The sequence below is a fragment of the Phyllostomus discolor genome, chromosome 4 (assembly GCF_004126475.2).
Source record: "Phyllostomus discolor isolate MPI-MPIP mPhyDis1 chromosome 4, mPhyDis1.pri.v3, whole genome shotgun sequence".
NCBI classification, from domain to species: Eukaryota; Metazoa; Chordata; class Mammalia; order Chiroptera; family Phyllostomidae; genus Phyllostomus; species Phyllostomus discolor.
The window spans coordinates 193820295-193835098 of NC_040906.2; the positions used below are offsets into that span (position 1 = coordinate 193820295).

The 14804-nt window shown below is 39.4% G+C and overlaps 1 protein-coding gene and 1 non-coding gene across 8 annotated transcripts in view; both read left to right on the forward strand.

Moving 5' to 3' along the window:
• Positions 1-14804, forward strand: part of UTRN (utrophin) — a 504099-nt gene that overhangs the window by 425148 nt on the left and 64147 nt on the right. For all 7 annotated transcript variants that reach the window (XM_028510941.2, XM_036024842.1, XM_036024843.1 and 4 more), the window contains 3 exons: positions 1847-1908; positions 3307-3381; positions 11206-11407. In XM_028510941.2, the coding sequence (XP_028366742.1) occupies positions 1847-1908; positions 3307-3381; positions 11206-11407 (339 nt within the window). The remainder of the gene's footprint in view (positions 1-1846; positions 1909-3306; positions 3382-11205; positions 11408-14804) is intronic.
• On the forward strand, positions 8932-9035 carry LOC114495903. The gene has a single exon (XR_003684562.1). It is a non-coding gene; the product is annotated as a small nucleolar RNA U13 (small nucleolar RNA).

Genomic DNA, 14804 nt, shown 5'->3' on the forward strand with positions numbered 1-14804 from the left:
CATACCCCACCTCTTGATATATTACATAGATTTAAATTTCTCTTAAATTCGAGTATATGAATATTTTAATATTTCTCTCTGTGTACTGTGCCATTTCACTTAGCTTACTAAACAGTTTTATAAGAACTGAGTGTCATCCAAGAAGTCTTTTGAGACCTATAAAATGTTCTTACTCTATTCTGACCCAGATAAGGGACAGTAAACTTTTAAAATATAAGGCCATTGACCCATTGATGTTAAGAGTTGGTCAACTCACACACACACACACACACACACACACACACACACACACACAAAGGGAAGAGACTTAGTGTCAGCATTAAACTGATCTGTTTTACCATCTTATTTCCCCAAAGACTTCTAATTCTTTGAGCTAGTTTTGAAATCTATAGAATAAGAGAAAATATAAACCTTGCTTGTAAAGTGAAGAATAAAGTTCATGAGAAAAATGTGTTTAATATCTATATTGTTTTGTTTGTTTGTTTAGTTATTTATAGAGAGAAGAGAAGGGAGAGAGAAAGAGAGGGAAAGAAACATCAATGTATGGTTGTCTGTCACACAACCCCAGTGGGAACCTAGCCTGCAACCCAGGCATGTGCCCTGACTGGGAATCGAACCAGCAACCCTTTGGTTTGCATGTCGATGTTCAATCCACTGAGCCACACCAGCCAGGGCTACTATCTATATATTTTTTTTAAAAACCCAATATACTGGTTAAATGAGGGAGGCTGAGGGAGGGTCACGAAGTCAGAATGGCAAGAGTGTGTCAGGGAAGAAAGCAACTTTTGCTCTACCTTCATAGGTTCAGTTTCTGAGGGCCTGGCAATCAAACTGACAAAACACAAATTAGCAACAGAAAAGAAAAGGTTAATTTATGTGCAATGCACATACATGAAGGAGTGCTCAGTGATGAGTGACTCAAAGGGGTGATGAGATTTGAACTTAGGACTCATGTACCCAACTCAGTGGAGGAATGTTCCTATGGGAAAAACCAGTAGGTTAGGTTTGTTTTAGGAAGACTCTTTTTTTTTTTTTTTTTTTAGAAGAACAAACATGAGATGAGAAAGTTTGAGATAATGTTTGTTTATGCAGGTGCAAGTGGTTTTTCTGTCTTCTTTATGGCCACGAAACTCCCCACCAAAGAGGGGATTTATGGTAGCCCCCTTTCCCAGCAGTTGCTGCTTTTGGTCAGAAAAAGGAAGCTCTGAGAAGGCGCCTTTCTCCATCTGTGGAATCTCAGATGTCTTTAGCTTAAGATAATTCTTATCCCAACTCTGGGGTTCTGAGTGGGCCCCCACAGAGGAAAAGAGGAAGGAGAGGCTCAGGTTGAAGAAGAGGGAGACTCAGTAGATTGTGAGGTGATGTCATTCAGAGTTAAACTCTTCATTTCTCTAATTCTTCAGAAATTTGATTGGGACTTTTAAAGGTAACGACTTTCACGGCACTTCTGCTCTTGGAGGACTTGTTCTGGATGAGACTCTGCATCCCCCTAGCACAAGCAGAATTATTCTGGAGCCTGTGTTGATCTGGCTTTATCAAACGTGATGCCCTGGGGTCCCTGACATTCACACTTTATAACTAGGTTTTAATTTTGAGTTGTAATTCTTTTTGAAATAAAGAAAAATTTTTCATCTATAATTTTACAATGTAATTGCTCAAATAAAAATGTAGTATTACTTCAAATATTAAGTAATGATTGGGCACCAGCTTTCTGAGGGATCCATCTTGGAGATAATTTTACACACATTTTTAAAAATTTTAACAGAAATTTTCTTTGTGTATTTGCTGTATGGCATATAGTACTGTACATGTTCTTTTATTTAAATTTGTTAACTTTTCCCCCCAGCCATCAAACACAGACAACCTGTTGGGATCATCCTAAAATGACTGAACTCTTTCAATCCCTTGGTGAGTATTGTTGTATTTAATAGTAATGAATTAACTTAAACGGAAAGGGTATGTTTTCAAATGAAAACTAATCACCAGCTTTGTTTTTTCTTGTGGTGTGTTGTGTTTAAAGGATCATGACAATGACATGTAAAAGCAGTTGAATTTCTAAGGACAATGAAGTAGACAGATTTTACTTTTCTTCTTAAGAGGATGTAAGGTTTGAAATAGTGTGATCCAAAAAAAGCATGATTTTAAAAGGAGGAATATAATTAGAATATAATTAATATATAAAGGAGGAATATGGGGTCATTTTACTCTCCAATTTTGTGTGGAAAATAAAAAAACTAAAGCAATTATAATACAGCAATCTCTAATCCACTGCTTTTAAACCTGCTCTTAGTTCACTCTTTATTTAATAAATCTTATTAAGTTAGCGAGCTTAATTTCATTTATTCTAAGAAGAGCTAAATTCATTTTATTGTAAAGATGCTAGAAAACTCATGAGATGAGAATTCTGATCTTGTGGATTTCCAGTAGAATATGACTGTGACTACACACACACACACACACACACACACACACACACAAACACACACGGCTTCCTTGGTTGGTCCAGCCGTTTTTGAAAGAGTTTTCTCTTGTAGGAGCAAAGGTGCTACTGCAGATGGAGAGCACCCTAAGGCTCTCCCATCCCCTCCTACTTCAACAATGGGGAGCACCCCATTTTCTCTCTTTAAATATTAGCCTTATTCGTGAACTTGCATTTGAGTGAGTGAGGGTGGCTTGAAAGGTTGAACGAGTGAGAGAAAAGCTGCTGGTTTGCAAAAGGGGAGGCCAACTTTTGATGATTTCTGAGTTTTCTTCTCCCTCCCCTAGTCTCTAACACTGCTAGTCTATCTTTAGGGGACAGAGAAAAAATTTGCAGTATCTATTATTCCCAAAGGTTTAAATATTGACTGTGGGATAATTTTGACCAGATCTATGAAAGGGCCGAGGAAGCAAATAGATCAGAACGGAGGAATATGGAACCTTCCTGAGGAGTCGGATGGACAGCCTGGTGGCCGAGAGTCAGTTGTCCTCGGGGCAGATGCCCTGGAGGAGAGTCCCTCTGAGCTGCACAGAGCAGGGCCTCCACAATGCCGTGTCTTCACTAAGCCACGGACAGTGCACAGGCCAGGAGGGTTTCCTTGTCCTCCTTCCCTTCCTCTTCCTTTCCTGGAACTTTTGGTGTGGCACCACCTTGGGTTGCATCTCCCCATGGCGCTAATGAACGTTTAGTGATGTTCCTGAATGCATCATGTGGATTTTCGGAGAAGACCTTTTAATGTGAATCGACATCTGAAGTAACCAAATCCCTTCGTGCCATTCAACATAAGTACCGAGCATCCTTCTGAATGTGTCCCCTTGTCCTTGCAGCTGACCTGAATAACGTACGGTTCTCTGCCTACCGGACAGCCATCAAAATCCGACGACTCCAGAAAGCACTGTGTTGTGAGTCATGATACCAAAGTTGATCGTTCTGTTCTCTGGATTGCCTTTTTTTTTTTAAGACAAAGATAAATGAAGGGGGCGGTGTGTTTGTAGAGTTAATCTAATTTTCAGTGTATCTCACTCAAAGAGTTGGCTGTGATTCTATAAATGCTCTATCATTTGCCCCGTCAGCGTGCGTGCAGTGGGAAAACAAACGAACATATGCCCTTCTCAGTTGGAGAACAAAATTAACCAAAACACAGCAGTAACGTAGAAGTCTTTTTCAAAAAGTATGCCGCCACCCAATTTAAAAGGAATAAAGCAAGCAAAGTATATATACACATACATATATCTCATATATATGGTCTATATATCTACACATACATACAGACATACATACATACGTGCCCATTGATTGCCTTTTTAATACTTTGTATGTATTTGGAAGTATAAGGTTCAAAACAGTTCCATTCAATACAATCATATAATAAACACTAAAAAAACACCATGTTCCTGATCCATATTTGAACTGTCATCTTGGAAAACTGGATAAAAGTTTCTGTGTTCATTTATATATGTCTTGAGACACTTAGTATTATCAGTATGAACGTTTCCTACAGAGATTATGTCCAGTGATTGCCGTGATAATCATTTTATTAAAGGGTTAGTCCCCTCAAATGACTGAACTTTAAGTAGGAGTATAGAAATATAATGCTTTTATAGAGTATGGATTTAAGCTGTCTGAATTCAATTTGTGGTTGCAGTTTTAATGACTGAGTCTATTCAAAGAACATTTAGGTCTTATCAGATAGTTAATATATGGAAGTGACATTTGCCTATACTTTTAAGAGGGTAATTTGAATCCTTCCAACCATTCTTACTTGCAGCCTTTGGTAAACTGTTATTATATATCTAGGCAGCTCAGTAAAGTTTTGAAAATAACCTTGAGAATAATATGTTACAGTTAAAATCTGCTCCTTGAAAGTCAGTAGAAATTAGAAATACATGTTAAGCTGCTTCCATGAGCAGAGTTGAGGAAAGACAGTGCAGAGTCACTCGGAGAAAATGCAGCCACGCGTAGCTTTAAAATGAGAACAGCCCAAGCTATGTGTGGGAGCAAAGCCCACCAAGGGCTGGAAAACACCTTTGGATTAGGTGGTGGAAGAAAGGGTGAGATGACCTGCTGCCCATAATCCTCGAGCCCCAGGTGATTGGCAGGTTGTGATGACAGCAAGCCTTGCCCAATTACCAGCATGCATGCGCGAGTGCACGCACACACACACACACACACACACACGCACCAGCACTCTGGCTGGTGGTCTGTCTGCTGAGGCAGAAGGAAGTGGGAAGTGAATTAGGAGCACACAATAGAGATGTTCCGAGCCCCGTGAGTTCGTGGTGACCGCAGTTCTGAAAGAGGCTCAGCTGCATGTCCAGCATCCAGCTGACGGGTCAGGAAGGTGCTCTCAGGCCCGATGAGCTATAAAACGAGGACAGATGACTCAGCCACAGAATCTCAATTGACAGAAGACTGCCTTGTTCGTGTTCATTATGAATATGGCTCCAGTTTTCGCTAATGCTTCTGGGTCGGTAAGCATGGATACAGTTAGTGTTGTTTTATTCTGTTGAGCTTTCTTTTTTTTTACTCCAAATAAAAATGAATTTTCTGTTCATTTCTTCAAATGTGAGAGGAGAGGAGCAGAAGAGCGATGCCTCCCACTTGTACCCTGAACGGCATTTAGTAACACACACTTAGAGAAGTGCGGGGTTGCGCCGGGTTATAAGTATTCGGGGTGATGCGCTGACAGCCGCCTGGCCTCTGCCTTCCCGTGCTCTGCCGCCCCTGCTCTCCAGCCTGGGGCCCCGGCCACTTGCCAGACTCGCCTGTTAGTGATTAGTCTGCTCCTTCCTTTCCCATCCCTTCTGTCGCCTGACCCTCCCCCGGCAATCGTCTGTAACCCTTTCTTCCTCCCAAATACTGTTAAAAATTTACTTCTTTTGGAAACATTTACAAGCCAGTTCCACCTGCCACCAGGTTTACCAGAACTTTATGATGGCCTCATATGACCGTGTCTCCCGTAAGTGCCGGATGTGTGCCTTTGAGCAGTAAATAACATCAGGGCGATTGCCCCGGCTTCACTGAGAACTGCTGTAGGTCAAGGGTAGTCTTTCCATTTGTGCACATCTCCACCCTCCATAGTGTCCTGATGCAGAGGGTGCACCATCGTTTCTGTCACTGTTCATTCATTTATTGGGCTCCAAGATTGTGCAGGAGATAAGGCGAAATAAAGAGACTCAGTTCCCACACTCAAGGAACTTAAGTTTGGACAGAGCATATTACATGTGGACACAGCTCTCCTACCTACAACAGAGTCCTGTTGCCCTTGAGTGAGGTGGCCTTTGCCTTGGCATCTCTCTCTGTCCACCCCATGGTCTGTGCTCCACGGTGGGCTTTTATCAGTTCTGGGGGACAGTGGAAAGGGCCAGCTCTGGATTCTGTTCCTCCTGCCTGAAGAGCTCCCGTCCTAGCTCCTCATGCTTATCCTTTTCCCGTGGCAGGTGTGTTCTCTTCCTTGAGGTCCTAGTTTCACTGTCTCCTGGCATTAATGAGGCTTTCTTGGCTACTTTACTCAAAATAGGTCACCCTGCTATTCCATCTCATAGATTTAGTTCTTACGTGGCGCTTGTCACAGTGCATGGTATTCTGTTTATTTACGGCCTGTCTCTCCCAATGAGCTAAGCTTTCACGTGAGGGATGAGTCTGTTTTCTTCTCCACTTCGGACCTCATGCAATTGCTGGCACAGAGCAGTCTGAGTAAATGATTTCAGTTTGAAAGTCATAGGAGTACAACAGAAAAATGTGTAAGAAGATGCATAGTTGCACTTTATAATAGTAAAATTTGTTTGATTTTGGCACACTCATCAATGCGATATGACACAACAGCAAAAAATAAGTGAACAAGTAATCAGCATGAACATGGATGATTCTCAGAACTATAAAGGTGAATGAAAAAAAATCAAGTAGCAGAAGAAATCCACATAGTTCTTCTTCGCTTAGATATAGTTCGAAGCCATGCACAGCTAAACGCTGTGTTATTTAGGGACATATGTACTGAAAGTAAACTAAAATGATTAGTGCTTCTCCTTTGAATGTGAGGGGCTTTAAGGAGGCTTTCCTAGGGGCTTGCAAGATAGGTATTCATAGTAGTCTATTTCTTCAGCTGTGTGATAGATTAATGCATGTTTGCTCTATTATTTTTCTTCAGGCTACACATATGTGTTATCCATATTCTTTTGTATTTCAATTTTAAAAAGCTTTATGCAATAGGCAATAACAGAGAATCCAAAGGGAAGTGTTGTCAGAGGAGGGAGAGAGGGCTCCCCTTCATCGTGAAGAGCAAAGTAAGCTTCCCTGAGTAGAAGGCACATTAGCCGAGTCTAGAAGCCACACAGGGTTTAGGCAGGCAGCTATAATCAAGGGGAAGGGGAAGGGAATCATATGCATGATGTTCAAAGGCCTGGATGGAGTTCAGGGGATGTCAGCTGGTAATGGGGTCTAAATGGAATAGCTAATGAGCTGTTTGTCCAGTATTCAGACATGCCCTTAAAATCAGTGTAGGTCCAGTTTGGTGTTTTTTTTTTTTAAAAAAAGAAAACCTTTTCTGATTTTTTAGAGTTTTTGTTCCTCAGGGTTTCCCAGTGTTGCATTCAGTGTTTGGGGTTCTGTGTGTGTGTATGGAGCAGAGTGCTGTGGAACCATTTTCCGCTTTGTGGAATTGAGAGGACAGGGCCGGTGGTGGCTGTATGCTTCGGACACAATCTCTAGGACAGGTCAAAGGACGGAGGGAGCGGAGGACGAGAAAGCATTTCAGGTGAAAGATGATGGGGGCTGAGAGGGCTGCCGGTCACGGGAGGGGAGATGAGGGTGCGGATTTGTGAGGAGGAGACGGAACTGATGCCTGGGGGAATCTTGTGGTTCGTACACTGCAGAGGGTAGAAGAAGGAGAGTGTTGGTATAGCTCAGGGTTTGCATACTGATGATCTGTGGAAGGCAGCGACACCAGTACTGGATTTCAGCATAACAAGGCAAGATGGCAAATTTTGAACCTATCAAGGTGGAGGGTCCTGAATGAGAAGAGTGTAACTCTGGTGGGGAACAGGGCAGCGGGAATGCCGATCAGGGGTGCAGGCAGGAGAAAACGGGATCTGGAGCCACCCAGCGAGAAGTGACCATGAAAGTGAGTGAGGTTTATAGATACCAGGTCTTGATCGCCACCTATGTTTCCTGGGAAAGAGGAGACGGGAAAGTTGCCATCAGCAGTGGCCAAGCAGCTGGAGACAGAAGAGCCACAGAAGTCCAGGGTCGGGCGCTATATACAGTGGGCGTTTTTGCAGAGGAGAGTGATGATCCATTTTCATTCGACTGCCTGTGCCTCCTATGTGGGGTTAAAGAAAAAAAATGGGTAGAAAATGATTCTGCTATTTGTTTCATTTGCCACATGACTGAGCTGCCATTTGTCTGCCTTTGAGAGGAGGAGATCCTAATTTTCTGTGATCTAAATGTAGTCCATTTTAAAGGTACCTAAATGGGACACACTTCAGGAAGATCCATGCCTTGCTTAGGCACTAAGGCAAAGTGTCAGAGTAAATCACTAAAAATCGAAGACATGATTGTCTGTGGGATGCGGCAAATTACTGCCATATTTACAATGTGTGTGACAGAGGGCTTCTCTGGAAGAACTGTAAAGACACCCTCACCCAAAAAACGGTCTTTTTGGAATTTGGTCTGTTGTCACTGTACGCCACGTGCGGGGTGGGGACACGGTAACACTGCTGTGTTGCTGGCACAGTTAATGCTGAAACTCAGGAACTTGGAGTGTGTTGGCAGTCTCTGAATGTGTTTCTTTTTTTCCCAAGAGATATTTATTTTTACTAATTTTTTAAAATTTTACTTTAATTGTTGTTCAAGTACAATTTTCTATCTTTTACTCCCATCCCAGCCCACCCACCCAGAATGTGTTTCTCTGTATCTGTGTGGAATCATAGTTCTGTAGCATCTACTGTCATCAATCATTAAGCCGTTTATCACACACTGTTAAGAGTGAATCTCAATTTTGCGCCTGCCCTCTGGGAGTTTATCATTGAAAACAGTGTAATGGCCAGGAAATGTGACAATGAAAATTTCAGTTGGTTCCCACTTTTTGGCCTTTTTTTTTTTTTTTTTTTTTTTTTTGGTCGCCGTCTGTAACTCATGTAGACCTTACACAGTTATTTTATACGTTAGCTGAAATTTGGTCAATGATATATCTGACATCTGAAGGAAATGGTGTCATCTGGATTGACTTGTTATCCAGAGTTGTGTGTTTTATATTTTTCTCTATTTTTGAAAAATGAGTTGTTTTAGAAATAATTTTAATCTGTGTAATTTTAAAGGAGTTCTTTCCCATTGTAGATAACTTGAAAAAATAAATCATTCTGTGGTGTTTGAGCAGCTAGAATGGACACATTTCATGAATGTCTTAAAAAATTCAAAATGAGTGGTTGCTCCATAGTTAAAGATAGGTAGAAATGATTCTTTTGTACTTCATCTACATGATGATGGGGTCCTCATGCTCTTGCGTGAGATGTGGCTCCCTCAAACCGTGTGAGGACGCCAGCACACTACCTTCCTGACAGGAACAAAAATAGATAAACACGAAGGAAGCTGTTCATTTTAGTTGACTGTCAAAAATGTCATATTTTCTGAGGGAACAGTTCTGCATCTGGCAAAGAGAAATTAGTTGGAGATATATATATATATATATATATACATATTTTTTTTAAGTTCCCCTGAGCTGATTTTTTTAAAAAATCTCAAATGTTAAATATATAGGAGATAGGGGAAGAATTTTATAAAGCAGTACTTTCCATGGGCAGACCTAAAATCTGTAATTTTATAAACCCATATGTTTAGAATTAGAGGAGTCATCCCCATACTTAATAAGTATATAAATTGCATGGTAATTCGATAATGTATGTTTCCCTGCTCTCAGTTAGATAGTGAATGACTCAACACAGATTTAAAAGAAAGATTACGTGAGATTTTTTCATTTGTGTCTACATAATCTTTCCTTTAAATCCACATTGAGTCATTCATTGCCTAACTGGAAACAGGGAAACACAAAGGAAGCTGTTCATTTCATTTAACTGTCAGAAATGCCTCTGGTCATTCCTTAGAGCCCTCGGGAGTAGTTCTGTCCTTCTGGAGTTCTTACATGATCTCTTGTACCTTCTCTGTTTTTTAAGGCCCCTTTTCATACCTACCTTCCCAGGGAGCCTTTTCCGGTTGTCCTTCCATTCCTTTAGCAGGAATGGCTCTCAGCAATGGATGCACTCTTTGCTTGTGGTGCTTTCACTTCTCCTTTTGGGAAAGGTCTCAGTCTGCTTGTCCTCCTTCCCAGACTTGCCACCTTGGAGAGCAAGGGCTCTGCCTCATCCTTCTCTGCTCACTCTCTGTGCTTTAGCACCAGCCGAGCCCAGTGTAGAGGTCCTACACGTGAAGAGTAAGGGTGGGAGCAAGTGCGTGAAGACCTGTGCACGTGGGGCCTTTCCTGCAAACCTCCACCAGTTCTGTCTAGCTGCAGGTTGCCTCCATGCCAAAGCATCATGGGAAATAGGCGAAGTTAGGCCCAGACTGTGAGGGCCTGTATAGATCAGGCTTCATTCAGGAGGCAGTGGAGAACTATTATTTTTCTACAGAGCTCATTTGTTTTTTAAAATTTTTGTGGAGGTAATGTGTATAACATTATGTAAGTTTTAGGTATAGAGCATTATAACTCAATATCTGTATACACTCTAGCATCCCCATATACCTGGGTCACTGTATAGTTGACCCTATTGACCCATGTTGCCCTACCTCACCTTCATTTCTCTCTTGTAACCACCAACCTGCTGTCTGTAGCTATGATTTTGTTTTCATTTTTTGTTGTTGTTTACTTGTTTCCTTTCTGTTCTATATTCTATGTATGAGTAAAATTCTATAGTTATTATCCTTTTCCTTTCAACTTATATCTCTTAGCACAATAATGTCAACATTCATTTATGTTACAAATAGCAATGTTTCATCTTTGTATGGCTGTGTGGTATTCCATGTTATATAGGTACATACACCAGATTGTCTTTATTCATTCATCTGTCGATCGTCACATAGGTTGTTTCCGTATCTTAGCAGTTGTGAATAATGTTGTAATAAACACAAGGGTACATCTGTATTATTTTATTAGAGGTTTATAATCTTTGGATAAGTACCTAGAAGAACTGCTGGATCATATGGTAATTATATTCTTAATATTTTGAGGAATCTTCATGGTGTTTTGCATAATATAAAGCTGGTTTTTCTTTTTTTGAATTGAACAACTTTGTATCTCACACTGTGTATGTTGAGAAATTGTTAAGAATGATTAGTTTGCCAGTTATAAAAAGGATGAATTGGGAGGGTAGTGAGCAGGCTGTTCTCAGGAATTAAGAGAAGGAAAGCATGTAACATCTAGGACTTGCTACCATTTGGAGCAGATTCAGAGATTTATGCCTTCCAGTATTTAAAAGTAAAAAGAGCTTGGAGAGGAAAAAGCCAGACAAGGAGAGCAGGAAAAATTGATATTCCAAAGAGTAAAAAATGGTATCGTAATGGAAAGTGAACACTCTGATTCAAAAGCATGGAAATGTGGATGAAAGAAGAGGTTAGCAATGCAAGAATGGAAATGCTGTTTGTTACTTTAAAAACTCAAATTAGCTAAAAGGGTAGATTCTTTTAGAGTTGTTACAGAATGTAATGACTCTACATATTTCTGTTTCCCACCTGATTAGTGGATCTCTTAGAGCTGAATACAACAAATGAAGTTTTCAAACAGCACAAGCTGAACCAAAACGATCAGCTCCTCAGTGTCCCAGATGTCATCAACTGCCTGACGACAACTTACGATGGCCTCGAGCAAATGCACAAGGATCTGGTCAATGTTCCTCTCTGTGTGGATATGTGTCTCAACTGGTTGCTCAATGTATATGACACGTAAGTTTTTATTTTTTCTCATTGAAATACAGTTATGGAATGAAATAGGATAGTACAAAATATGTAACTTTTTAAAGTGAATTTTTTTATTCTTGTTCAGTTACAGTTGTGCCCATTTCCCCCTCTGTTGCTCTCCCCTGCCCCTTAAACCCCCACTCCCAAAGACAATCCCCACCCCATTGTCCTTGACCATGGGTCCTTTGTACTTGTACCTTGACCCTTCCCCCTTCTTTACCCTGTTTTCTCCCTCCTCCCTTCCCTCTTTTCACTGTCAGTTTACTTTCAAAGTACTTTATCCAGTAGAAATATTTATGTTAATTGTTGAAAATGAATGACTTTCTAAATAATGAGCAATTAACCAACAATAAAAAAAAACGAATGTCTATTCCAGGGGTGTCAAACTTATTTTCACCAGGGCCACATCAGCCTTGAGGTGGCCTTCAAAGGGCCAAATGTAATTTTAGGACTGTATAAATGAGATTACTCCATAACTAGGAGCAAGGAGCTCTACATTTGGCCCATTCATTCATTCATTATTAATGAATGAATTGAATTCATCTTTAAATAATGAATAGTATTGATGTAATTATTACTACTACTGAATAGTAATAATGATGTTGCTTTAATTACTAAAGCTGTGAAACTTGTACAGTTTTTTTTTTTGTCACCATACTAGGGGAAACCTAATATAAAACCTAATATAAATAAGTTTGATTTTCCTCTCCCTCTGGAATTTCTTACAGTATTTTTTTTTCAAAAGATAATATTTTGTAGTTACTGTTACAAATTAAAATAATATATTGGCTTATAATATTCCACTGTGATTTTTGTTTGACAACTTAAGAGCAACTTGAATGGCAATTGCAATTAAAGGCATTTAATGTCTCCTTTGGTGTTAGGTTTTCTTATTGCAGTGGTGGTTGTTTATGTATGTATGTGATGTTTTAAGTAATTTACACTATAGGGCACTAATGTCTGTAATTTAGTTAGGCACTCCCTGTTCACAAAGAGCACTGTAAACTTCCAGCATAACTCAATTGTCATTAATTTGACTTTTTTTTTAATGTGACAATGCATTTGTGAAATAATTTTAGAAAGACTTCCTGCTGTGGGCTGACATTTCTAAAACATTAGGAATTATTCATTCTTCTGGTAGGGGGTTAAAATATGCAAGGATGAAATAAGAAAATTAGAACTGTTTTTTTTCTCTCAGTCCCTAAAAGTTATTTTCCATTAATTAGCAGTATGAAAATTTGTGTTTATCATTCTTTCATTTGATTTAGAGAAAAAGAAGATAAATGATAGTTCATAAATGCATACATTTAGCAGCTGATTCTGTGTAAGTAAATGATGGTGATGGCTTTAGACATGATTTAATTAAAATTGTGTTTACACTTCCGATTAGAACAATCTTTTCTTTTTCAATATTCACAAGTATTGTAAAGATTTTTTAAAAAATAAGCAAATAACCTGTGTATGCTTGAGGGTTCTTAAGAAATTCCCTGAGAGCAGATAACATGAATCTCAATTATCATAGTGAATGTAGGATTTACTATGTCCCTATCTGACATATTTTAATACATTTCATTGTACTGCATTCTATCTTCCTATGGTAAAGTAAAACTGTTAGCAATTATTCAGTATTAAGTTGATTTTCAATTTTTTAAACCTCCAAAAGAGACATTTTCTCTAGTAAATTCACCAGAATAGCTGGTTGGTTAGATGTTTTAACTACAAAGCCTGTACCTTTCAGGATCTCAGGAAGAGTGCTAAATCCATAGAATACTTAGGAACTTCATTAAGCCCTGTGCATAAGATAGAGGGGCACATCTTGAACCATATTCAAAGGCAAAACTGGGGGAGATGTCAAATGACACCCTCATCATTGTTTGTTGCTTTAACACACTGCATTAGTTTGCTACGGCTGCCGTAACAAAATTTCATGGACTCGGGGGCTTAAACAGAAATTTATTTTCTCATAGTTCTGGAGTCTAGAAGTCCAAGATCAAGGTGCCAGCAGGGTTGGTTTCTTCTGAGGCCTCTCGCCTTGTGTTACACTTGGCTGTTTTCTCCCTGTGTCTTCACGTGGTCTTTCTTCTGTGTGTGTCTGTGTCCTAATTACCTGTTCTTATAAAGACACCAGTCAGATGGGATTAGGGCCCACTCTAGTGACCTCATTTTAAATTAATTACCTCTTTCAAGATCCTATGTCCAAATACAGTTGCATCCAGAGGTACAGGGAGTTAGGACTTCAACATATGAATTTTAGGAAGGTGTAATTCAGCCCATAGGCTGAATGTCATACACATATGTGCGCCCTCTTCCCTGGACAGCCTAAAGGGAGTAGTGCTGCTTAGGTGGGGAGGAGGCAGTATGTGACGTGTAGTGATTCATATTCCAGGGAGTTACATGTGCGTATATGTCTGGTTTCCACCATCAAATGAGAACACATGGGAAATTCTACTATTTTTTTTTAAATTTAGAAGGACAGTACCTTGAAATTTTTCATTTTAAAGGGCAAAAAGATTTTAGGATGCATCTCCATTTCATGTCAAAGAAATATAGTAAAGACCATGCTGGGTCAGAACAATGTCTATACTCTGTAGTTTTCTGTCTTGGAGAGAAATATCATGCTCTAAACTTATGAAAAACAGTCATTTATTCTTGAGTCAGATGGCCAGAGTTGATAGCCCAGATTTCTCTAATAACTATGACTTATTCATTTATCTAAACAAGAATGTTTAACTCATTTCAAGCCCTTTGAAAATCTGGTAGAAACTATAATCTGTTGCTTCCAATGCACCAGGAAAAAAAAACAGACCCCTAAGAAGTCTATGAACATTGGAAATGGTACCATGATCTAACTCTTTCATTCATTCAGCTATCTGACTTTCATTCATTAACCATATATTTTTGGCAGCCTTACTTTGTGTACTACGATGCAGCCAGAGCTGGCATTTGCAGTTCTTGAAGTATATTCAGCCATCTCTTGAGATAATGAGTGACGTGCATACAGACCAGAGAATTCTAGACGTAAGATTGGAGGATCTATCATTTTTCCCTCTTCATTTTACTGATTGGTAAACTACCTAGTGAGACAAGAGAACTTATTTTTGGCTACCCATTGCATATTAGTGGTAGATATGGCACTAATATTTAGAATGGTTGATAATTACTTGATTATTCTTACCATAGCTAAGAAAAATAGCACTTTATAAATTATTTTAAGTTTTCTACTTTTTTTTTACTTTTAACATGTATTTCACTTCTCCTAATACTCTAAATTTTGTTAAAAAAATCTGTTTTCTTCTGTTGTGGATAACATGGATCCAAATATTTGGTTCTGGTTGCTGTGTGATTTGTTAGTCACTTCACTTTTGACACCTTAATTTCTCAT